Raw genomic sequence first — 25726 nt, 5'->3', positions numbered from 1 at the left:
AGCTAGCAGTTTTCCGACCCACCTAACACTGCCTCGATAGCATCAGCAAATATTCTTGCACCCTTTCTATTTAAGTGTATCCCATCCCTGTAGAAGCAATCTCTCCTGTTAACAAGTACAGTCCAGGCTGAAAAAAATTCTACCCCTTGAGCCTTGCACAATCTTTCCAGGGCCGAATTGATCGACAAGGCTCTCATCATATACTCCCTCCTATCGTGTCTGGGCAGAATTGCAGACACTTTCAAATTCAACCCTAATTCTCGGCTTTTGTTCAACAGTGACCTGTACTTGTTAAGTAATTCTGCCGGTCTCCTACTTTTAATATTATTAGTGCCAACGTGTACAACTATATCACCTTTTGTGCCCTTAAAAGATGATATTCGCTCTACAACGTCATCAACCTTTGCCCCTGGCAGACATACCCTGGTCCTGTTCCACCTATCTTTTTTACAAAGCATGTTCCCCGTTTCCCTGACAATTGAGTCACCAACAACTACTAGTTCCTTCGGGACCAGCGCATTCTGCCTTGGGGGTTGTCTCTGTGTCACGCGATGCCCAAGTGCAAGCTCTGGCGTTGATGTGGGCAGCTGAGAATAGAATATGCAGTAAGAATACTGCATATTCTATAAGAATATGCAGTATTCTTACCTTGAACAGCCTTAGCACATTTATTGGAAAACCAAGGTTTAGGTAAAGGAGCAGTGGGGAATAAAGGATTTCATCTACAACAATAATTTCACTGATATGGTCTGAGCATTCATTGATGTCAGAAGATTTAAAATGATAACGTAACCAAGGAAAAGAAGAATGGAAATTTGGCAGATCATCCCATTTTGCATTCTTGGCAATGCCAAACAACATGAGGTCGAATACAGCCACAAATGAAAGGATCCTTTGAAGAAGAGACCATCACTCAGTTGTAGTTTTGAGGTGCCTGGAGGATCATCCATCTTAACTTGGAAGGGCTGTTTATGAGAAGACGATCAAGAGTGTTGGGTGCGTGGTTAAGATTGTCTGGTATTCTAGTAAGTAAATGGACAATCTGTGTAAGGTCATTAGTTATTGTAAAAGCCCCAACATTTCACCCAGCTGGGTCCTTGTAACTAGAAGACTAAAGCCAGCTGGAGTTATGAATGTTAAAATCTCCAAGGAAAATTCTCACTTTTAGGAAAGTTGGATTGAAAAAAGTAGAATTTCAGAGAAATGAAGTGAGAGAGTTCCAAGTCATTATTGGAGTTAGGAGAATGATAAAAGGAACAGATAAAGACAGAATGGGGTGGAGAGATTTTAATCCAGTGAAGATCGAAAAGCGGAGATTCCAAATTACTAAGTGTTTGACAGGGAATATCAGAACAAACTTATTTACAATGACCACATTTGAAGCGAAAGGAATTGTAGAGTGAATAATTAGGACAACTAAGATGAGCAGTGGGTGAGGAAGCCAATAATTGATTTTCTGTCAGAAAAAGTAGGTGGGGTTTGGCAGACTAAGTGGAAATGGACACCATTGAGATTGGAACTGAGATCATGTATATTTGTGATATGTATGGAGGAATGTTTGGGGAGGTTTAGATCTTTTCACTGATAAGTTTGTTCTGTTGGTTTGACTGTTCATGGTACACCTTGAGGAAAGGACATGTTATATGAAATTTGTTCTGTTTTAATAACTGTAGCATGGATTTGAAAATTTTCTTGATCCTGTTGCAGTGGCACACTGCCATTACTGTCATTAACAATCCTGCCAACCTTTGTATTATCTGCAAACTTCGACCCTAAGCTTGATATACCTTGATCAATATCATTGATAAATATACAAAACAACAGTGGGCCCCACACCGAACCCTCGGGGACTCCATTAATAACATTAGTCCACGAAGAGCAGCATCCATTCATTACCACTCTGTCTTCTCCCACTCAACCACCTTTTTATCCATTGTAGCAACTTACCCTTAATACCATTCTGCTCCAATTTGTACAGTAGTCATGTGCAATAGTGTCAAAAGCTTTCCTGAAATCCCGGTATATGATATCAAAATTATTTTTTGGTATTGAATATTACCAAATACATGCCATTAAATATTTTTGTGAACTATGAATTGATGACATAATAACTAAACTAATTGTGAGTATTACAAGAATACAACATCCAGATCTTCTTTTGAGAATTGGACTCTGCAGAGATGGTAACCTGGACTTTATGGACTTGGACATCATGGTAGCAGTCTCATTGTGGCTGCTAAGGTAAACCTTATAGAGAATATTCTTCTTCAGAATACTTTGTTGGAAAATACAGATTGTGGAGAAGGACTTTAGAGACTAATATGCGGAGAACACGTTTTAAGCGCTAAGAACTCATGAATAGACCCACGTTAAAGACGTGTGAAGAGAACAATGAAGTTTGCGGGCGTAGTCTCTTTGCGCCTACTTGGTGCAAGTATCCTTTCAATGTTAATATGTAAATATGTAAAGTTTAATTAATGGTATTTTATGTAAACTTGTTTCTCAGAAATTCTGAGCTATGTAAATAGAATATTGGTCTTAGTAATACTGAGCTGAGCTTGTGGACTTGTTTCCATGTACCTTTTTTTTTTATTTTGCTGGCTTCCAGGTTTAGGCAACCTGGGGGGGCAGGATTGCTGGCACCCACCAGTATGGCACTTCTAGGGTGCAGAATTTTGTGCAGTACCTCATACACAGGGAATAATAGACCCATGAGCTAGTCTAGGTCCACCACAGCACATGTGCAGTTGTGGCCCATCTCCCCATGGTGTAGACAGACATTGGGCAGGCTTTCCGGGTGATCGCCTGCCTGGTGACAAAGAGGCCAGAAACAACTAAACAACATAACAACACACACAAACTACACAAACATAGCACTACACACATTTCCAGCCTTTTACAGAGTTCTGTAGCCATCACAGTATACCAAGGTGGAGATGAACTGATGTTCAGGTGCCGTCCTGCACAAAATAATATACATGTCTACACATGTACTGTCTTGGGAATTTCTCTTGCAAGTATGTGAATGCAATGTTCATTTCCAAAGCCTTCAAGAAATTTTTCATGTGCCCCAGTTTGATGTGGAGTGGTGGAAGCAAAACAAAACAAAACAAAACAGACTGACAGGGAGGACATCTTATATCTTCATGACAGGCCAATTATGACAAGAGCCAGTTGACAAATTTTAATGTGATTTTCGTGTTCAGCAGCATCAAATTAGTCAAGATTGGGTGTTTTCGTTTTCGTAACATTTTACATGTTGACCAGTGTTATTTCTAATATATTCTTGTTTATGTTCCGACACGACCATCAGGTCAATGGAGTTTACAATAAATCATTAATACAAACATTAATTGTATTTAGCAGTCACGGGCTTGAATCCTGGTCTACTCAAAGAATGTGTACTGTTGCACTCTCACTCCTGACCACTCAGCTGCGTCACATATATACTTCACTTCAGAAATCTGTAAATGTATTATATAAACAAATGTGGGGGTTGGGATTATGAATACCTTCTGTTGAAAGCTGTAACTTTTTCTGTTAAAAAATACTTACTGAATTTAAAAAATTAAATATTTTTTTGCAAAAATAAATAGGCATTATAGTTAATATTTGAAAAGTTATAAGATGAACTAATGTGAACCTCGAACCATAATGATGATTTTATTTCCACTAATATTAACCATCTTTTTTCCAGAAAAAGAACAAGAGGAAGAGGATGATGATGTTATTGGACCTATGCCTAAAACCCATGTACAGCTATCAGCTAAAGAGTAAGTGTAATAAATAATGCCCATGTTTATAGACATTTTGCTTTTAGCCATATAAATCTCACACTGATGGTCTCTAGCATAACTTATTGTTCTGTTTTAATGAATGTTAGTTTGGTAAAAGTCCATTCACCTTGTTGGCTCTGAATTTAGCATAACTAAATATTCTCGTTTATACTCCAACACGACAACTAGGTCAGAGGAGTTTACATGAATTATTTTGACAATGAATACAATTTAGCAATAATGGGAGCTTGAACCAAGGTCCACTCAAAGTGCTTGTGTGTTTTTGCACCCGTGCACCTGACTACTCTGCTACAGTTCTCCGTTTAAGCCATTTGGCCATGATTCTCCAAAAGTGAAGGCTGTAATCAGCCTTCAGTTTTGCAAATATACCATTCCAGATTTTCAGGTGAACTCTGTATGAAAATTAAGCAGCTTCTAATTAATAAATTTTATTGGTCCAAATCTCAGAACTTGCAAACTCTCAAAGCAGTGGCTGAAAATAATCGCTTTAATTGATTAGTTATTAAAAATTTCTGTTTAAATGTTTGCTGTTGCAGACTGAGAAATTCATTATTGCCTGTTTAATATAAACTAGTCTATGTAAACTATATAACTATGATAACTATGTAAACCCCAAATACCTTTCATTTACCTTTTTTAATTCATTCACAAAAAGTGCATTTTATTTTGGGATTGCTAACACACACACACACACACACACACACACACACTCTCTCTCTCTCTCTCTCTCTCTCTCTCTCTCTCTCTCTCTCTCTCTCTCTCTCTCTCTCTCTCTCTCTCTCTCTCTCTCTCTCTCTCTCTCTCTCTCTCTCTCGTGTGTCCTTCCACTTCACTGCATTGAAACATAGTTGCCAGTTTAACCATCCCTGAAGAAGCTCTGCTTAGTGCTGATCATTAACTTCCCTACTGATCTTGACATCATGCCACTCCCCCCTTGTCATTTAAGAAATTAAAACAGCTTCTTACGTTATCCCAATCTGCAGAATAACCATAAATCATAATTCTCTGCCTCCTGTGATCCCACTAAGGATTTTCCTTGTGATTCCAATTTCATCTTATACAGTAACCTGTGATATGGGACTGAGTGAAATGCTTTGCTTAAATACATTTTTTTTTTTTTTGCCACTGAAGTCAGACTAACTAGTGGAGTCAGTAGTTACACTTTTCTCTTGAACCCTCTATGTGTGTTTGTGATATGTTGGCACTTCAAGTCCAGTGATGCCCTCATATTTAATCTTAATGGATCAATGTACTCTCCTACTACCCTCCTCAAACTTGCTGGGTGTTTGTCATCAATTCCAGGAGCTGTATTTGCCTTTAGGCTAGTAAGTTTTTTTCAATAACAGCCTTTTGTTATTTCATCATTGCAAATTTCATGCTTCCCAGCTTCACTCATACAGTTTCTCACTAAGAAGACTTTCATGTGTAAATATTGATGCAAAGTACCCTGTACAGTTCATTTGTAACATTAGTTGGGTTTTCTAGGATATACCATAATGAAAGGGTCAAGTATGATTTGTTATTTTCTTTTTTATATTCACATATATGAAAAACTACTTGTCTCCATTCTTTTACGCTCATATCCAGTGATTTCTCATACTCTGCCTTGCCAACCTAATCTTTTCTGTGATACTTTTACACATCGGCTTGTAGCTGTTGCATTCTTTACTACTCTTCATTGCTCTGTTACCCATTTCTTCTTTTTTTTTCTCTGTTAAACTGGCTAGCTCAGTATTCATCCACCTTGGCATCCTCCTCTTGCTCTAATTTCTTAATGGTATACAGTGAAACTTCCCTGTAACGGACAGCCATGGGGAATGAAAATGTGTCCGTTAGAGAGAAGTGTCCGCTAACAAGAAGTCTGAGGGAGAAAAAAAAAAAGAAAAAAAATCGTTAAACGTTTAATTTAAAATTAAATTAAAATATATACAGATTTTGAACAATATTTTTGTAAATAATATACATACAATTGTGCTATGCATATTATGACTTTATCTTAAGAAAAATGCATACAGTAATCACTTATTTTCTTCTGCACCTTCTTCCGGCTGATAATTTTGTTTTCAACATTTGTTTGGAGTGAAGAAACCATTGAAAGTCCTTCAGTATCTTCTTCAGCGGCGAAAAACATTTTTAAACGATTGATTTGTATGAGCGCTTCTTCTATTTTCATCGATGGTTCGTCGTTAATATGTTCTTTGACAGAATGACCTCCTTCCATTTCTTCATCCTCATGAAGAACTTCTTGAAAAATATCGATGATAATGTCGTTGATATCTAGAGCACCATCTTCTGTAGTAAGGTTTGAGTCTATATCTTTGTAGCCAGGGTCACTTGTAGCTGAAGTATCGTACATTATCAATAGATGAAGTTCTTGTTCTTCTTGGTGCTCCACATTGCTGTTCACAACTTCAATTTTTGCATTTGAGAAGCCAGACTTTACAAAACAGTTCACGACAGTTTGTTTTCTAATTGTGTTCACTGAAGAGGAAATCCATTGAATCGCATCTAGGATGCTGAGTTTCTTTGCAAGGTCACTCACACATGTTACATCGTTCATGTTTGCAATGAGATGTCTTAAAACACGTTTTCTGTAGTGAAGTTTAAAATTTTTTATTATCCCTTGATTCAAGGGCTGACACTCTGCAGATGTGTTTGGTGGCAGAAAAACGATTTGAATGTTGGACAATTCAATGTACGGGTGAGATGCAGCATTATCCACGAAAAGAATAATTTTTCTGTTTTGACGAATCACGTGTTGGTTAAATTGACTTATCCATTCGCTCATGATATCTTGTGTCATCCACGCTTTTTTATTATGCTTCCAGTCAACATCCAAAAGATTCAACTTTATGCCCTTGAAACAATGAGGATTTTGTGGGTTCCTATAACAAGAGGTTGTTCAAAGTCTCCCAGCATATTTGTACACAATAGTACAGTCAAGCGTTCCTTAGAAATTTTTCTGCCCTGGCACTTTTCGTTTTTTAGACTCATTGTTTTTTCAGGAAGAGCTTTAAAATAACAACCCGGTTTCGTCACAGTTGTAAATATCCTTAGCTTCAAAATCACGACATAAATCTTCCAATTTGATGGTCCACTCTGTTACAACCCCAGTATCAACAGATCCACCTTCACCACTTACGGTTTTCCAAGAAATTTTATGCCGAGTTTTGAACTTGTCTAGCCCTCCCACAGAAGCTTTGAACTCATTTACTCCCATAGATTTCGCAACCTCCAAAGCTTTTTCCATAATAATAGGCCCATTAATGGGAATTTTTTTAGCACGTGCGCGACAAATTTGAAGTCCAACAGTTTTCGGGAATGATTTTTGAACCTGATCATTTCCGTGTTGCCAAAATTGTTTGAGCAGTTCATTTTTTTCTTTAGAATGTCGCTTACCTGCGTCTTCCCGATTTTGAATTTTGCAGCGAGATTGCGAACACTATTTTTTTGCCAATCATACGCATTAATGAGTTCGACTTTATCTTTTAAAGTTAAATCTTTACGAGAAGACATTGTGCACTTACACGACACTGAACAAAACTGAAACGACGAAAGGCCGACCATATTCCCCCCCCCCCTGCACACACCGAATTCATCAGAAGTTTTACACGTGCCTTAAAATTCTTGAAAAAGGGTTTAGAACTGCGACATAAACCTTGATAAAATTCAGAGAATCTGAAATAGAAAATAAACACACGATTGAGGCAATACGTGGAAGAAACGTTCCTAGAAAAAGGGCCGTGAGCTCGCCCGCTGTCCGTTATGGGGAGATCAAATTAAGTGCTAATCTAAACGAAACAGTGCAGATTGCCTGTCCGTGTCCGTTACAGAGAATGTCCGCTAGACAGAAGCTGCAAACACGTTAAAACCAATGGAGGTGAGTTGGGGAATTTGAAAATGTCCGTTGTAGAGAGATGTCCGTTAGAAGTTTCACTGTATATACACTCAGTGATCACTAAATTGTGACCATCTACCTAATACTGTGTTGGGCTACCATTTGCTTGGATAACAGCCACTATTCACTTAAGCTTTGCCTCCACTAGTTGTCTGACAACGTCTGTAGGAATCTGCAGCCGTGCTGCCTGCAAGGCTTTCCACGGTGTCGCAATAAATGACGGGTGGTTGCATGTCCATACATCTCACTTCCCATTCCAGAACATCCCACAGTGTTCAATTTGATTGAGGTCAGGCGAATTTGGATTCCAATCGAGAAGGGGTGATATCTTCACTGTGTTCTTTGAACCACTCTTGCACAGTGCAAGCCCAACACAGCATGTTATCGTCCTGAAAGATCATGTTTCTGTCCAGGAAAAAGAAAATTGCAAAATGGCAGGGCACAGATGGTCTCCTAAGAGCTGCCAGTAGATTTCACCAGTGAAATGTTGGCCCATACACACAAGGAGTCCTAGTTGTTGCCAGCAAAACATGTCCCATATTAAGCAACCACCACCTGCTTGGATAGTGAGCACCATGCACAATGTGTCTATGGACTTGTATTGCTTTCAACATACATAAAGGCATTTGTCGGTGTGTTGCACCAGGTATTTGGATTCATCCGACCAGCACACTCATTTCTGATCCTCCAGTGTTTAACTAATGTATTGTTTATACCACACCATTCATTGTTGACTATGATTAACGTTGAGGAGAGGTTGTCTTTTGGATCGTCTGCTGTGTGTGTTTGTGGAACCCATGCATCTGAGTGTGTGTGGTGCATTGTCATTTGGAATATTGTTCTTGCATTCCCCACATTGTAGTACAGTGTCAACTGTTGCACAGTGACCTGCTGTTGAGCCCATATAGCATGTTGCACCCTTCCCTCACCATGAATGTCCACCTTGCATAACCTGTCAGCATAGATTGGTGACCCATTCAGCACCATTCTTTATTCACCTTAACCATAGTGGGGCCATGAGCAGCTGGAAGATGTGGCATTTGCAATATGGAAGTACCCGATGCACGAGCTTCCTCATGTCCTTTTGAAACTCTGTGATATCTTTACTACTTCCCATAACTGCTAATTTATCACTTTGACTTGCACAACCAGATGCAAATTGCCACTGTTCTAGTATGCAAAGCTGTTCAGCTTTTTGTACTACAAGCTATATGGGTAGTAATGAAGGAGCATGGCTTTGAAGCTTAACTACAAGCAATGAAAACAAGTGCTGGCAAGAAATTTTGCTTTAGAAATATGGATTGTAATAAAGAGCATGGCTATATAACTGAGTAGAAAGAAACCAAAAATTCAGAGATAAAATAAGAACAAATGTGTGTTAATAAGTTGCCACCACAGGCTATTTATTTAGATTAGCATGGCCACAAAAGCTGCCATTGATTTTTGATCTAACATCCTACCATTTTCCTTTTGATATGTAGCTTGCCTTTACTGTCAAAAGCTAAAAGTGGATTCCCCAAATTATTATTTATTAATTTTAAATTTGTAATGGTTCAAGCCAAAGATTTACTTGCTATTGAAAGTTACTCACCATAGAAAATTGATTTTTTGAGCTCTGGTTCTTTATATCACCTCATTGACATTTTAATTTAGAACCATTATTTAGGATTGGCTGCTCTGGCAACAGTTCTGTTTCCAATTTGTCCACTGATCTTTTTTTGCTTGTTATAGAAAGTCATTTCCAACTATATTTCTAATTTTATTAGTATTATAAGGTATTTGGATATAACTGAACATGATATCAATAAGCTATATTCATTATCTCTGTTTTTTTATTTGATGAATGAATTATTTTTATAGATTAGTTTGAAGTCTCAGGTCCATAAAATGGACTCAACTGTAATGTTGAGTTCATTAAGGGTATTATCATCATTATTAATCTTTGATTTTAAGGCTCTAAATTAAAATAAAATTAATTTACATTAAATAAAAGTTTGCTGTATTTAAAAAATATGAATCACATCTATAGTGCAGAATGAGCCAAGACCATATGCTTATCACATTTGCTGTCCTTCACAAGTAACCATCACTGAAAAATGTGATGATGAAGCATCATTGTGGTAATATATAGTTTATTTCATTTTTAAATAAGAAACAATGATGAAAAATCCTTATACTATATTATTTTGATGTTGTAGTTTCTGGTTACTATTTCCAATTCATATGAAGGAGAAGACAAGAATTTTATGGTTGTTTTTTTTTTTTTTTTTTTTTTTTTTTTTTTTTTTTTTTAGGGAAGACCATTGCAAGTATAAACTATGTAATGGTTTGAAAGTTACTTATTTCCCAAGAGAGACATTTTTGTTTTAAATTGATTCTGTTTATCACACTGTTTATATTCTAGGTGCCTCACTGGAGAATATAAAATATAGAAACTATATATTACCACAATGCTTTTATTTTGAGAAGTAGTATGGCTACTGAATGCATAATGCCAATACAAGATAAACTAAAAAAACTTAAGTTTTTTTATATAGTATTTTCAAGTTTTTTGCTTGCTTGTTTTTCTTGTCATTTTTTCACAGTAAAGCATATTTGCAATATTCATTAAATGGAAAGATTGTGAGGGGAGATGAAATGTTATATCATCAGATTAATTCCAGTATTTCATAATCCCAGTATTTCATAACAAATCCCAGTATTTCATAACAAATGGTTTTATATTTTTTCATCCATAATTTCATTTCTTACAAATATTGAAAAAGAATAGTTAACTAAATTTTGAATTAATAACAGATTTATGCTGCATTTTTCAAATGGTGTCAGAAAGAACATTGCATAGAAAGTTTTTAGTACTGTTTAAGCTGACACCAACAGTAACACAGGATCTTTTTCCTTCTGTTATTTCACAGTCAAGGAAAACAGACTCATATGGATCCAACAGTAATGCATTTTAAATTTGTGTTGACATCACTTTCAGCATAGAAGTGCCACATGGTTTATTCTTTCTGTTAATTAAAAATAGAAATTTAAGTAGATTTCATTTTATATATATATATATATATATATATATATTTTTTTTTTTTTTTTTTTTTCAGTGAAGTATTAGAATTAAAAAATAACTAATAAAGTATTACTATCATAAAATTGCATTTATCAGTAATACTATGAATTTACTGTATGTACTCAGAACTCTGAGAAGTCAGAACAAAGTTATTTTAGTAAATTTTATTATATAGTTAAGAAAACTTAAAATGAATACCTCCTGGGCATAAACAAATGGCACTGACTTTTGTTTCCTATCTTACCCTTATGTCACCAATCTTCAAGACCCCGCTGTATTACCTCATGTGGTAATGGAGTGGGATTGTCCACATTCTTCTATAGATGATGATCAGGATGAAGGAGACTTGGCTTATAATGCTAGTGACACGATTTCAGAAAAGTGTGGTGTTCTGCAGCAGTCAGACACTGCTTATGTTTTGTTGCTGGTGAGTTGGTTAGTAAGCCAGATATAACCCAATTTCCATTTTTTTCCCATTTATTAATACACACAGTTTACATACATTCATATACAGGGTGTCTCAAAAATATTGGTACAAACGTTTAGGGGAGGTAGGTAACATCTAAAGGAATGTGAATTGCATAGGAACCCATAACTGGAAACATCACTGGAAAGTAGTAGCAGAGGCACAAGAAGCATAAATGACACAAGACAGTAATTAGTGGCAAACATTTATTTGACATAATATTATCAGTGGAGTACAAGATGGATACATTTCATGATGTTACAACAGATGCTCGAAGGTTCCACCATGAGACGCAATGCATGCGTGACACTGAATGCAGCATGGATTGTCGGACACGGTCGAACACACCTGGAGTTTCTTTGACAGTAGCAGCAGTGCAGACGAGTCTCGCCACGAGATCCATTTACGTCTCCACAGCCGATTCATACACAATAGATTTGAGGACCCCCCCACAGAAAGAAATCAAGGCTTGATAAATCAGGTGAGCTTGGGGGGGCAGGCAACAGGTCCACCATGGCCAGTCCATTGACGCCCAAAACGCCTGTTCAAATGGTCACAAACACACCTTCCATAATGGGCAGGCACCCCATCATGTCAAAACGAAATGTTATGTCTCAAATTTGCTGGAACATCGTCAAGTAACCCTTGTAGAACTTGTTCAATAAAGATCCGTTTTTTAGCAGAGTTCATGCGGGATGGTAACAGTTATGGGCCGACTAAGCAGTCACCGACCATACCTGCCCACATTTATTGCGAAGCGATGTTGTGCTGTATGGGGGCACACACCGTGTGGGTTGTCGCAGGCAACGGGTCCACAACGGCCAGTCCATTGACGCCCAAAACGCCTGTTCAAATGGTCACAAACACACCTTCCATAATGGGCAGCCACCCCGTCATGTCAAAACGAAATGTTATGTCTCACATTTGCTGGAACATCGTCAAGTAACCCTTGTAGAACTTGTTCAAGAAAGATCTGTTTTTTAGCAGAGTTCATGCGGGATGGTAACAGTTATGGGCCGACTAAGCAGTCACTGACCATACCTGCCCACATTTATTGCGAAGCGATGTTGTGCCGCATGGGGGCACACACCGTGTGGGTTGTCGTGAGCCCACACATGAGCATTGTGTTGATTGAATAAGTCTTCCCGAGTGAAATAAGCCTCATCCGTGACCAAAACATAGGCTGGAAAATTCAAGTCTTGAACACTTCCTTGGAGAAACCACTGCACAAAAGCCACCCGTGCAGGATCTTAGGGGGAGTAGTAACTGAACCCTTTGGAGATGAAAGGGGTGTAAGGAATTGTTGTGCCAGACACACTGTACACTGCAATGAGACAGAGGCAATGGCACGTATGCTGGTAGTAGGATTATTCTGGACGGCATTCAACACACTTTCTTCCATGGCTGGAATTCATGTCAAACGTGGTCTGCCCGCACTACTCCTGTTACCTCTAAATGACCCATAGTCGCACAGATTTTGATGCACACGTGCAAACAAACAGTGGTCCGGTACATGTCTGTCTGGGAAGTGTTCTTCATAAATTCGTTGAGCGGCTTGTCCATTGCCCTCTGCTAATCCATACACTAAGTGCATGCTCTTCGTGCGTCGACTACTGCTTGAACGAGTAAACCAGAAATTTTCCCTCTTGCGAACTGATGAACAGTGCCGTGTACCGACTTACGGTGATGTTTCTGGTTATGGGTTCCTATGCGATTCACATTCCTTTAGATGTTACCTATCTCCCCTAAACATTTGTACCAATATTTTTGAGACACCCTGTATATACAAAACTTACATAGATTTATATACAATTATATATACATTTCCATCATCTAGGGCTTGCGTGTGTGTACGTACGTGTATAATGGTGGCTCCAAGGTAGTAGCCCATCTCCACCTTTGTTCTCTGTGTTGGTAGAAACACTAGGCCACTTCGCTGCCAGGGAGCAGCGAACACCTGGCAAGCTACCGCCTGGTGCTCGTCCCCAGGCAAGATATAACCCCAGAAAAAAAGTGTGAAAAATACTATGTAAATGTCAGTGTGGGGGGATTTTTTCTTCTTTTTTTTTTTTTCCCCTTTTTAATTTATTAAAGAAGGTGGTCCCAGCCAGCTTTCCTGGCAAACCCACCATCTATCGCAGTACTGTACAGGTGGTTTCTAACATAACATATACTACTAGTTGGTTATCATTCCTGCACATGGAGACTGTCAGGGATCGTTTGCCAGTGTACTGATAGCATCACTATAATACCCCCAATCTAGAGAGTATGTTAGTTCATTATTCATATATCAATGAAACAGCTGTGGCACTAAAGCTGATCATATGTCTGCTGGTCTTGATTAGAGGATGAATCTTTCTAATGAGGAAACATTTAACTGCTTCATCTCACCACAGAAAGTCAACTTGACATTCACTACATTACATAAAATCACAATCAGGATAAGTCAAGAACGTTGTTCCCACAACAACGTATGCAGCTGATGTACCCATCACATAGCTATGGGCTGACCGGGCTAGCCAGGTGGGTAAAGCGCCTGCCTGGCAACCCAAAGGTTGCAGGTTCAAATCCCGGCTCGGGCTTGGATCAGAGTAAAATGCAAAAACTTTGGGAGGTGCATTATGGCCACAGAAGCCGATGCGCCAACAACTAACAAAAAAAAAAAAAAAAAAAAACTAAGCTATGGTGAAGCTGTAATCAAGAATAACACTGCTCAGGAAATGAATGCAATCCATATACAGGTCCATGCAGTAATGGAATGAACAGGGTAACTACTAAGGATAGCTTGGGTGGTGTCACTTGGAGAATGTTTTGGACTAAATTTTGTAGACTACACCATCCCATCTGTGAAGCACAGTGGTGATGTCAGCAATCTGATTATTCAATCTTCTCATTATAGAAATACCAGTTTTTTTGTGGTGGTACCCTGCATTAGGATTGCTATTTTAGACATCCATGCAGGACTCTGGTCTGAGCCCAGTAGAGCCACTGTGTGAAAAATTGACATGTGAGAACTCAAGCTCTGGGTGGGGATTGTCCCACCCATCATGAGTAAATACAAATATTGTGCACTTTATGATGTAAGTTGTTGCATGGTAACTGTTCATATTATATCTATAAAATATAATGGTGGGTTAAAATTTTGAACTGAAATGAAGCTTAATTTTCATTTACTATGAGCCACATATATCATTATTGATTTGTTCATGCTCTCCCACTCTCAAGAAAAATAATTGGTTCTACTCCTAAGAATTATCCCATTTTTCCTGCATGTTATCCGGAAATTTAGTTAGCAGTATAATTTAATAGTACAATTATTCAGCAATTACATCTTAATCATCTCCTGGAGTGTTTTACTCTCAAGAAATGTGGTTTTGTTCTTATTATCAGGATGAAACTACATTTCCAGCTCCACCACCACCACAACCATTATGGGAGGTAATGAAAAGGTTCAGGTATTCTGAGCAGTTTATTTGGCATGGTTATTAAAGAGGACAGAGATGTTCTTGAATCTTGCAGGGGTTGAGGGATTCAGAAAATTTGTAATTTTGCTAATGCTTATATTATATTTGTTTGATTTTGACTTGTGTTCAAAATGCCCTATTTTGACTCATTATGATTCATATGAAGTCAAAATAGGACATTTTGAATACAAGTTTTTGAAATTTGCAGTGATAAAAACTGTTAAATTTCATTTTTAACTTTAAACTAACTCTGCAGTAACTTTACAGTAATTAACCATTAAACCTTTCAGAACTTGATATTTATCAGTAAAGGAACATATAGGTTCTAAACCTGACAAATGTAAACTTTCTCTTTAATGTCTGAAAAAAAGTTTTTTGAGTTTTCTGAATTCTTCTTGGAGTAGGCCAATATTTCATCCTCTCTTAGTGGATTTTTTTTTAATAAAAAAAATCTATATTTAAAAAATGCTGTGTTTTAAATACCTTTTATTTTTAAAAAAATATTAATTCTGTTGAAAATTAAAAATAAAAAAAATAATGAAAAAGCTCTTACAGGCATAAAATATAAAGATGAAGCTATTAGCCTTTTCCAATTTTAAAAACCTTTAAACATGTAAAATTTAAAACATACCCATGCACATATATTTCTGCTTATTATAATGTATAAAATAGTTTTAAAATCTTTTTTTAAATTTGCATATATCAGGTGCTCTTATTCACTTTGTTTTCAAATTTTTTCAAAATTATTTCAAATTTGGCATGCCATGTGCATAATTTGGATATTACCCATGTCAATAACCCTACAACATGTAATATTCAAATGTCAATCACTTTCTGTTTCTGTGTTTATTATCCAAAAATAGCATATTTCAAATGAATCTCTCAAAAAGACAAAAACTGTTAATAATTCTTACATCTCATGGGACAGTTTTATAAATTACTTTAACTAGAAACAAACACAAATTTTAAGCTTTGTAGTGTCAGTAGCAGTCAGTTTCCCATGCTAGAGTTACTAGGATTGAAAAGTAGAACAAATGTGGTGGAGTTGTACCTCCTGGGTGCAATCATGCTATAACTTTGGGAAAACAATAAATAAAAATTCAAAAACCATACCGAGTGACAATTTGTCTATATTTAGGAAGGTACAGAAAATTATAGATTTTTATTTGCAGCCAACAATTAACACTGGCTTGTTATTTTTGTGTTACACCTTACAGGTGTAGCTCCACAGCTACAAGATTAAAATTAATATGAAAGCTGGTGCTTTACATGCTCTCTAAAGGTCTAATAATGTGTGGTGCTAGGAAACAAAGCACTAACTGTCTGTATATTGGTCATTTTGTCACATCTGTTCTAGTCACAAGAGTGGACAAAAATGGTGCTGATGTGGGTAGCCATGGGAAAGTTCTTCTGTGGTCCTGTTGATTAGAACACCTTAGTACTCCGAAAACAAGAGCTGACCCGGCAATTTTTTATTGGCTGAATGGTATAGATTGTGCTGAGGGTATTTGCTTACTAATTTGTTTAATCAGCTGAACCTTGTGATGTCATCTGTCCCCCTTGCCCCGATTCAGTGAAAAGTGATGGATTTTATTGTAGTGGGAGTCACTAATGCCTAAATTTCAGCTGCATATAAAAGATGTGACCTGATGAATTAGGTCACTATGTCAAAATGTATAATGATAAAAAAAAATTTAAAAAAGGTATAAAGGGTACATTTTAACCCCCCCCCTCTTCTTAATATGCTGGAAATCCCTATCTCTGTTAGTTGGTGGCTTCTCTGGGTTGCTGAGATTCTCTTGGTTGTATTTCACTTTCCCATCGCACTGTGTAATACACACAGATTATTGTTAATTTGGAAGGTACATTTGTCGAACATTGTTCTGGCAGAAAGATGGATTTGTATTAAATGTTTTAAGATTCCAGTTTCTGAAGGTTGGCGGGTAGGTACTATACCAGAGCCATTTTTTTCTACTCCAGCAACCAGACCAAACAGCTGTATGGATAACTTTTAAACAGCATGTAAAGCAGACACTTGCAGTTTAATTTTAACTTATTTTTAGATGAAGGAAGACATGGATATTTAATGTATAGTTTAAGCACAATTTAAATTTTAAACTAAATTTAGAATGTTTGATAGGACTTGCGCCCTTCCAACTGCAAAGCATAGCAATGGTGGCTTTAGTTTCAAAAATAAATGAAACGAACATTCCTAATTATTAATTTCAAGTCAATTTGAATTCAAGATGCCCTATTTCATCTATTTAAGAAAAGTAAGCAGGTTTACTTTTCTTAAATAGATGAAATTTTTTTAATTTCTGAACTTACTGATTCAGCTTAGGGAATAGATATTGCTTGTTTCATTTTTTAAACTAGTGGTTACATGTATAGTTAATATTATTTAATTAAATGTCATATGTTGTTTTCTATGTAAATTGAACAACAAACATATTTTGGATTAATTTTAATTTTTCAGTTATGGAAAAGCTTTGCTGCCAGGTGAAGGAGCTGCTATGGCTGCCTATGTAGCTGAAGGAAAACGAATTCCAAGGAGGGGAGAAATTGGCTTAACCAGTGACCAGATAGAAGCTTTTGAATCTGTAGGTTATGTCATGAGTGGTAGCAGGTATGTAATATTAATTAGTTACTTTAAGATCTTGAAATAATGCATTTTTTTTTAAACCAAAAGTGCAAAATATAATATGTATGTAACCTGTAAATATACTCACACTGTACAATAAGCCCTCACTTTAGAGGATTTTGGAAATAATGAACCAGGATTATCATTTGTACTAGGTGTTCTAATTGCCTCAGTCTGATATTTAATATCAGTTAAATAAGATCTTTATTGTACAGTTCACCGGTACACGCAGGTACCACGACCATACAATACCCTTCACGGCACCATGCCAGGGGTTAACATATTTTTACAAAAGAGCAGAGTGCCAGCATTTTCATCACTATCACTTCATCAGTCTACTAAGATAGAAATCAGCAGGGAATCATCTGAACCACCAGTGAGTCTACTTAAGGCCTCTTCACATCACACTAAATAAGCTTTAATCAGAGTTTCTGCTGCTACTATAGGACACAGCAAAATTTCAAGTTCTTCTACTCCACATAACTGATAAGTGCAGTAAAATACAGCATTACAACATTTAATGTCTTTTATTTCATAGTACAACACTTTTTGTAACGTTCTGGCAGCTTTGTAGATTACATACTGTATTTCTTCGATTGCAAGACACTTTTTTCCCCTATAAACATCTCTGAAAATGGGGTGCGTCTTAGAATTGATGGCGTCTTACAATCGTGGTTTTTTTTTCTTGAATTTTCCCGTGCTTTTGCACAGCATCACACATTTTTTTAACGTGGAAACCCCGTCTCCAAGTTTGACCGCTATCGCATTCTCCAATTCCATGGACAATAAAGTGGCGTGGGTGATTTCACGTGCTTTCGATAAGTGAAGCCACTGTTGTTTCATTATAGTGGAGCTCACTCAGCAAAAACTAGGAAGTTTTATTTGTATCTTCGAACGTATGTAAGTGGATTTACTGTATTTCGTTAATTTTGATCCATTATTACACATTAAAATGTCAAAAAGATTGCACTACGAAGTCGCATTGAAACAAGAAGTTATTGTTTATGCAAAAGAACATGGAAATAGAGCTGCGGGTCGACATTTTGACATTAGTGACATAAATGTTCGTCGTTGGAGATATGATCGCAATTCCATATTTTCGTGCAAAGCAACAACCAATTGCTTTACAGGGCCTAAGAAAGGAAGATTTCTACAAGTCGATAAAGCTGTGATGCGTTTTGTAATGGAGACATGTGCAGAAGGATTACCCAACACTTGACAGTCCATGCAATTGAAAGCCAGAGAAATTTCCAAGTCCCTCAGAATAGAGAAAATAATTTTTAAAGACAGTTGTGGCTGGTGCGACAGATTCATGTGTCATAGTGGATTATCGTTAAGGCGCCGAACATCTATCTGTCAAAAAATTCCTGCAGACTTTCAACAGAAGCTGATTAACTTTCAGCGACAGATGATGAAATTAAGGAAAAAAAGAAACTGAGTTTAGTCAAATTGGAAATGCTGATGAAACCCTGGTCTTCTTCAATATGCCTCGAAATTACACTGTCAACACTAAGGTGCTAAAGAAATCAAGATTATAAGCATGGGCTACAAAAAGCAGCATATCACTGTGATGCTGTGCATCACCGCTGATGGTCGAAAGTTGCCACCATATTTAATTTTAAATGGAAAAACCATACCGAAGAATGAAATTTTCCCTAAAGATGTTATTGTACGTGCACAAAAAAATGGATGGATGTCAGCAGAGCTTATGGAAGACTGGCTAAATGTTGTGTGGAATAGACGTCTTGGAAGTCTTCGTAACCCACCCAGCTTGCTAGTACTTGATGCATTTCGTGGACATTTGTCTGAACGGGTCAAAAATAAAATCATGCAAAAACGTGGTGACTTGGTTGTGATTCCTGGTGGCATGACTAGCCAACTGCAGCCACTTGACGTTTCAGTCAACAAACCATTTAAAGATTACCCGAGAAAAGAATATGAATTCTGGCTGTTGACCAACAACCATCCTCTGACACCTTCCGGAAAAATTAAGAAAGCGCCGGCATCAAAATTGGCAGAATGGGTATCAACAGCTTGGAAACTGATCCCAGAAAGAATAGTCAAGCACTCGTTTAAAAAATGTTGCATCACCAACGTTCTTGATGGCTCAGAAGATGATATATTATGGGATAATGAAGATAATGACAGCTCAGAAGATTCAGAAGGAAGTGATGAATAACATGCCTGCTGATAAATACCGGTATTATTGTTGTTAGTAAATTGAATTCAATTATAATAAAAATATATGTTAGATTTATTTTAGTGTTTTATTTTATTATTTTATTTTTTCTTAGAATCAAAGCTTTTTTTCTGAAATTAAGGCGCGTCTTACAATCAATGGCACCTTACAATCAAAGAAATACAGTATATTCCTTTGAAATTTAATGGACAGGCTTTACCCTCACATAGTCTGTTAAATGGAGGTTATACTGAGTTTCCTGAATGCAAGTTATTTCCTCATGTTAACATGTGAACAGGTTAGATAATGTATGCATTGCATTACACTTTTTTGTTGGTAATAGTGGGAAATGATGAGAGAAAGTAAGCTTATATAGCATCAGCCAAGATGCTATGTAAGCTGATGCTCATTTAAATAATCTGAATTCGAAATTCAGATTATTGAACAGAATATAGATTATTGAAATCAGAATATAAATTCAAATTAATTGGAAAATGGTGAAGGTAAAGAAGGCTAACACGAGAACCACGGGAAACTTACTGGACAAACTGGTTTTTCATTACTGCAGTTTCTTTCTGTATTCTTGGTAAAACATGGTGCATGTTATCAGTATCAGCAGTGGAAGCTGAGAAATGATATATTGATTGACACATAGGTGTGACAGACGATAACATCATAGCGTTAAGTGAGGTGTGTGTAGAGAATCTTTCTTTCTTTTCCTAACATAACCTAACCTTTAATGTTAGGTTAGGAAATCTAACCTTAAAAATGTACAAAGAAATCAGTAATATGGTTTTTTAATAGTGAAAACACTCCTGAACTCCAATAATCTGCTTTTAATAATGAGAAAAAACTAATCATTACATCGTCTGTCATGATGCTCACATTTCAATCAATATATTGTTCTCAACTTCCACTCATCTTTTCTAGTAGAGGATCCCCCTCTATGTCCTACCTGTCATACACGGCAAACAGTAGAACAGGTACTAATTATATGTTCAGCTTTTGCAGTCGAGTTCCGAAATTGCTTCAAAGAGTTGATAACAAAACATCAGTTCCTCAAGGAAATGAATTTCTATAAACCAAATATTATCTCTGCAGCAAGCATGACTCTTGGAAACTATTCACAGTAAAATGCAAATACAAACAAAACTGTTGTATAAAACCTTCCAGGCACATTTTAGCCCAGTAGCTCTTGAGCCAAGAATTTCTAAATCAATCAATCAACTTCTACTGTCGCTACCGATAACACGCACCGTCTGTTTACTGAGAATGCAAGGAGAAACTGCAGTAGCAGCAAACCAGTTCAGTAAGTTTGCTGTGGTTCTTGTGTTGGCTTTCTTTACCTTAGCTGGAGAAAGCAGTTAATCATGAACTATATGCTCACATCAGAGCCTTTCAAAGTAAAATTCAGATTTGAGAAATACAACTTAGGGGTGGTGACACATCATTTCCCTACATTGGCCAGTCATAAGAGGTTTGAATATATTTTCTATGCTGATGAGCTAATGGTCTTTGACAAAGAATTTGGTTCAAAATTTTAATGACTTTAGAATGAGAGAAGTGGATTTTTTCAAATCTATTTAATGTATATGTTGACCTGGCAAGAAAGGAACTGCAGATGGAATTAATCAAACTTAAGAGCAATGAACTTCGGAGATAAAAATTTCATGATTGTTCTTTATTGCAATTTTATGCTAATCTTCCAGTAGAAGACTCCAAAAATTTGGAATTTGCTAAGCATGCTTCATGCTTGGGAGTACTGTGAACAACTATTTTATATTAAAAATTAAATAATAAAAAAAAAAAAGATTAACTGACACATCTTAAAAATAATTTGCAAGTTGCAACATCTAAGATTCCCCCAAATATTGAAAATTTGGTCTGTATAAATATTTTGTCCTAAATTTTTCACCCTACAGTTTTAAATGAATAAAATTTATATAATTTTATTGCTTAAATTTCAATCTTACATACTGGAGGCCCTTTTGGTTTTGTCTTTTTACAGTCTGCCAGGCTCTCAGAAGTTTTCTGATAGACAAAATTGAAATAGAAAAATAATTAATAATTTGTTACGCTATGCAAGTCTGCCGTTTAATAAAGAATGTATTGTATTTTATTTCTTTGCAGATCTATTTGATGTATTTGATGTTTAATTATGGAATTCGGTAGAAAATTAATTTTAGGACCCGCAGTCATGCCTGAAAGTCTTATTTGATCTGCAGCCAATCAAAAGGCTGCCCATGCCTGATGTAAACAAACACTGCTACCAGTTTTGTTCTGATGACAATATTGAGGAAAGGGTTATGGAGGAAGGATGAGAGACAGCAGATAAATCCAAAACATTATTGGTTGTTGTTGTTGTTTGGGTTTTAATGGTGCATCAGCAACTAGGGCTATAATGCGCCAAAACCATGTCCCATACTAGATAACAATAAAAATTGTAGTGACGTAGTTGCTTAGGTCACTATGTCAATATATATAAAAATATAAATATGTACGATGTAAACTAATATAAAGATATATTTACATACAAGTAAAAAGGTTTATCGATTTTAAAAACAGCTGACACATTGTCGTTGTCAGATAAAATCTGGCTAAGTGTATAAGGCTCTGTCAGGTGGCTAAAAACGTTAAAATACGTAAGACGTTGCTGTCTATATCGTGGACATTCGGTTAAAATATGACAAATGGTTAAAAAGGTGTCACAATCCTCACACATAGGAGAGTCATCTGCCCTCAGCAAGAATGCATGCATAAGATGACTATGTCCTATGCGGAGGCGAGCTAAAACAACTTCCTCTCTACGGTTCCTGCACAGACTCGACTGCCAATGTTGAATAACAGGCTTTATCTGATATAACTTGTTAGCGACCTCATGCCAAGATTGTTGCCATTGGAAGAGTGTATTAGCTGCCTGTAGTCTGTATAACATCATTAGTTATATATGTCTGTTCTGTGCATACAGTTTTGCAAGGCAACCTCAAAATGAACAAAGTTTCAGTTAGATGGATATTCAGAATACCAATCAGGAACAGAAGAACAATTGTTTCAACATATGCCAAGAAATTATGAGATGCTGTAGTGAATAGTTATTTTCTTTCATACCAGCTTTTATAATGAATGACATGCAAATCACACTATTCAATCAGAAGACAACATGCCAGTTTATCCATTGATAGCACATAATTACTTCTACCAATGAAATTTTGCATTGTCACAATTGTAGAGAAAACGATAGTTGCAATTTTCTGGAATGCTAAGGGTATCATTCCAACACAGTGCATTCCAAATGCCATTATAGTTACAGAAAAGCTGTCTAGTGAATTGAAAATACCACCCACCCCAACTTTGCAATAAAAATGGCCACATCTCATGAATAATCTTTGTTTCACCATGACAGTGTTCTTACCCACTGTTCCACTCATGCGCAAGAAATTTTCAAAAAACAAACAAAAAAATTGAACTTTTCTCATTGCCTTTCATACTCACTGGGTTTTGCACCAACACATCCAGTTGTAGTTGATTGAAAAAAAAAAAAAAAAACTTTTCCTTTGCAGCAGGGAATTTCCAAGCCAATCAGCAGTAGTAGCATGTGGTGCCTTTTACCAGTGGGTTTAACACTTCACTGAAGCCCTCATAGCTTTGGATTTAAAAATATGCCACAAATGTGTGAAACTGATTGTTTTGAAAAATGCTGAAAAACTGTAAATTTTCTTCATCATATATCATTTGTAAATTTTCTTCTTTTATTGTGTATAATTTCTGCTGAATAATTAAAGAGGCCTTATAACTTTGATACAACTCATAAAACATTTAATCATGAGACTTCCCAATAGATCTAAGGGATTAGTAAACAGCTTTCTACTCTTATTTGTATGTCCACAGTCAGCTGACATTATAGCATTTTTCAGATTAGACATTGGGATTTTCACTTCCCTAAAGGTTGATAAACATATCTCACCTTATGTGAACTCCTGTCTTCTATAGAGCAGATAATCCCCCTCCCCCCCTATGTCCTAGAATGTAACCTTAGTTGCTGATGCACCACAAACCACCCAACAGAAGCTCCTTCTGAAACAATCTTAATAACATACTACAGGATGATAGCCCAATACCACTACTATGCTTAACAGCTAGGAGAGAGTGCTGTCATTTTCAGAATATTCTCTGGATTCATGCCACACTCAAGTTCTTCCATCTGGTGGGAACCAAGTATATCTGGATTTTGTCACTGAAAAACCCTTTCCACTTCCTCACAGGTCAGTTCCTCCAAGCATGATATTGCAAACATGATAATCACAAACCTAATTCATCCACCACTGTGAATTAGGTTTGTGGACAGCAGCTCATCAGTGGAATTTTTGTTGATGCAAAACCCTGCATAGTGTATGCACTACGAGAACTATTCTTTCGTGTTCCCAAACCATTGATTCTTTGACAACTTCATGCACTGTTTTCATGTTTAAATGTGGCATGGTGTGCTACTCTCTATGGTATTTGAATATTTAGTAGTCTGCATCAAAAAGGGCTTTTTCATTAGCATCCATTACTTTTGAAAATGTGTGAAGACAATCAAAATCTGTCAGTGCAGGGGTATTTCTTATGATGTTCAGTTGCAATCCATTATTTTTTTCTGATTTATATATCTTTGTATACTTGCAGACATCGGAGGATGGAAGCAGTACGTCTCCGCAAGGAAAATCAGATATACAGTGCAGATGAGAAACGTGCTTTAGCTATGTTCAATAGAGAAGAAAGGCAGAAAAGAGAAAACAAGATATTGTCACAGTTCAGAGAAATGATTAATGTGAAGCTTCAGAGTAAATAATGCACTTCAGTGTAAATTTGGCTAGACTTATAACAAGACTTAACTCTTGTTATAAGTTCATACAAACAATTCATATGAATTTAGGACAAGAAAAAAAAAGATATTGTAGCAGTTCATAGAAATGATTAATATGAAGCTTCAGAGTACATTAGACTTTGCAATTAAAGGTCACGTATTACCTGATTTCAAGATTTCAATCAGTCTGAGTATTATTTCACAAAATAGATAATCTTCCACTTATGAAAGCCACTTAAAAAAATTCAAGACATACATTTGGAAACCAGTGTCATTCCTTGTGTTTCAAATGTAAGTGATTTTTGACTAAATTCCATGACTTTTTTGTTTATTTGCTGTTTTGTTATGTTTATTTGAAACGCCTTAGACTTAGTCATCGTTTTATTTATTTGAGACATCTGAAATTTAATCGTTGTCCAAATCTGTTAATAATTTTAGTAGTTTTTATACTTTGACATTGAGACTAAACATGTAATCATGAAATATCGTGTTTGCCATTAATATGCAAGGTCACTTCAAGAAAAAATGGTTTCAACTTCAGTAGTGAAAAACAAGTGTCATAATATTCTTTCAGAAGGAATATTGCTTCAGAAATTTAAAAAATAAAATAAAACTAGAGGGAGGAGAATTATTTCAAAATATAACTTTGAGAGCACTGATATAATTTGTTGTTTTGTTTATATTAAACGGATCTGTGAGAACTCTTCCCCCTAGTCCAATAGTAAAATGTGAATGTAGATTTTCACCCCTAGTGAAATATTTTATATAATAGTTACATATGGCATGTAACTATTTTGAATTATGGTTATTATATATTTTTATAATTTTATGTATTTTAAACAGTTGCATTTATAACATACAGTATAAGAAAAGTCAGTAAAGTGAAGATAAAACTCAATGTTGGGTTATTTGCATGTAAGGAAAAAAACAAGTCAGTTAATGTATGTATTGTATCACATTTCAGGAACATTAGATTGTCTTTTTTTCTGTGATTAATAGAAGTGAAAAGTAAATATAATTATCTCCTTGTCAATTAATTACTAAGATTATAACTTTACAGATCACTTAATAAACCTTATAGTTTCATGTTCTCTAAACTCAGATCCATTAAGATTAAGTACTATGGTATATATTTATTACCCTTCTTCCATATACTATTTTTTGTCTCTCTCTCTCTCTCTACATATATATATATATATATATATATATATATATATATGTATATATATATGCTATAAGGATAAAAATAAAAATGTGTTAAGTGGCAATAGAGAGATAAAAATAATATGGCAGTTGCACCTGAGCATGCAAAGCAGTGGCAAAGGATACAAAAGTTTATATATATGAAGTAAAAGTAATAAATTTATTAAA

General features: G+C 36.1%; 1 protein-coding gene across 2 annotated transcripts in view; it reads left to right on the top strand.

Annotated features, from left to right (window-relative positions):
• Positions 1–24523, top strand: part of LOC150084321 (uncharacterized) — a 118781-nt gene extending 94258 nt beyond the window's left edge. For both annotated transcript variants that reach the window (XM_090375168.1, XM_090375169.1), the window contains exons 6-8: positions 3698–3773; positions 17166–17315; positions 24175–24523. In XM_090375168.1, coding sequence (XP_090231294.1) covers positions 3698–3773; positions 17166–17315; positions 24175–24340 — 392 coding nt within the window. In that variant the 3' untranslated portion in view covers positions 24341–24523. The remainder of the gene's footprint in view (positions 1–3697; positions 3774–17165; positions 17316–24174) is intronic.
• The last annotated feature ends 1203 nt before the right edge of the window (positions 24524–25726 follow it).

Source organism: Mastigoproctus giganteus, chromosome 6, assembly GCF_048544385.1.
Source record: "Mastigoproctus giganteus isolate SK-2022 chromosome 6, ASM4854438v1, whole genome shotgun sequence".
In the NCBI taxonomy this organism is placed as follows: domain Eukaryota; kingdom Metazoa; phylum Arthropoda; class Arachnida; order Uropygi; family Thelyphonidae; genus Mastigoproctus; species Mastigoproctus giganteus.
The sequence above is the reverse complement of the archived record's forward strand: the minus strand, read 5'-3'. Positions and strand labels throughout refer to the sequence as shown.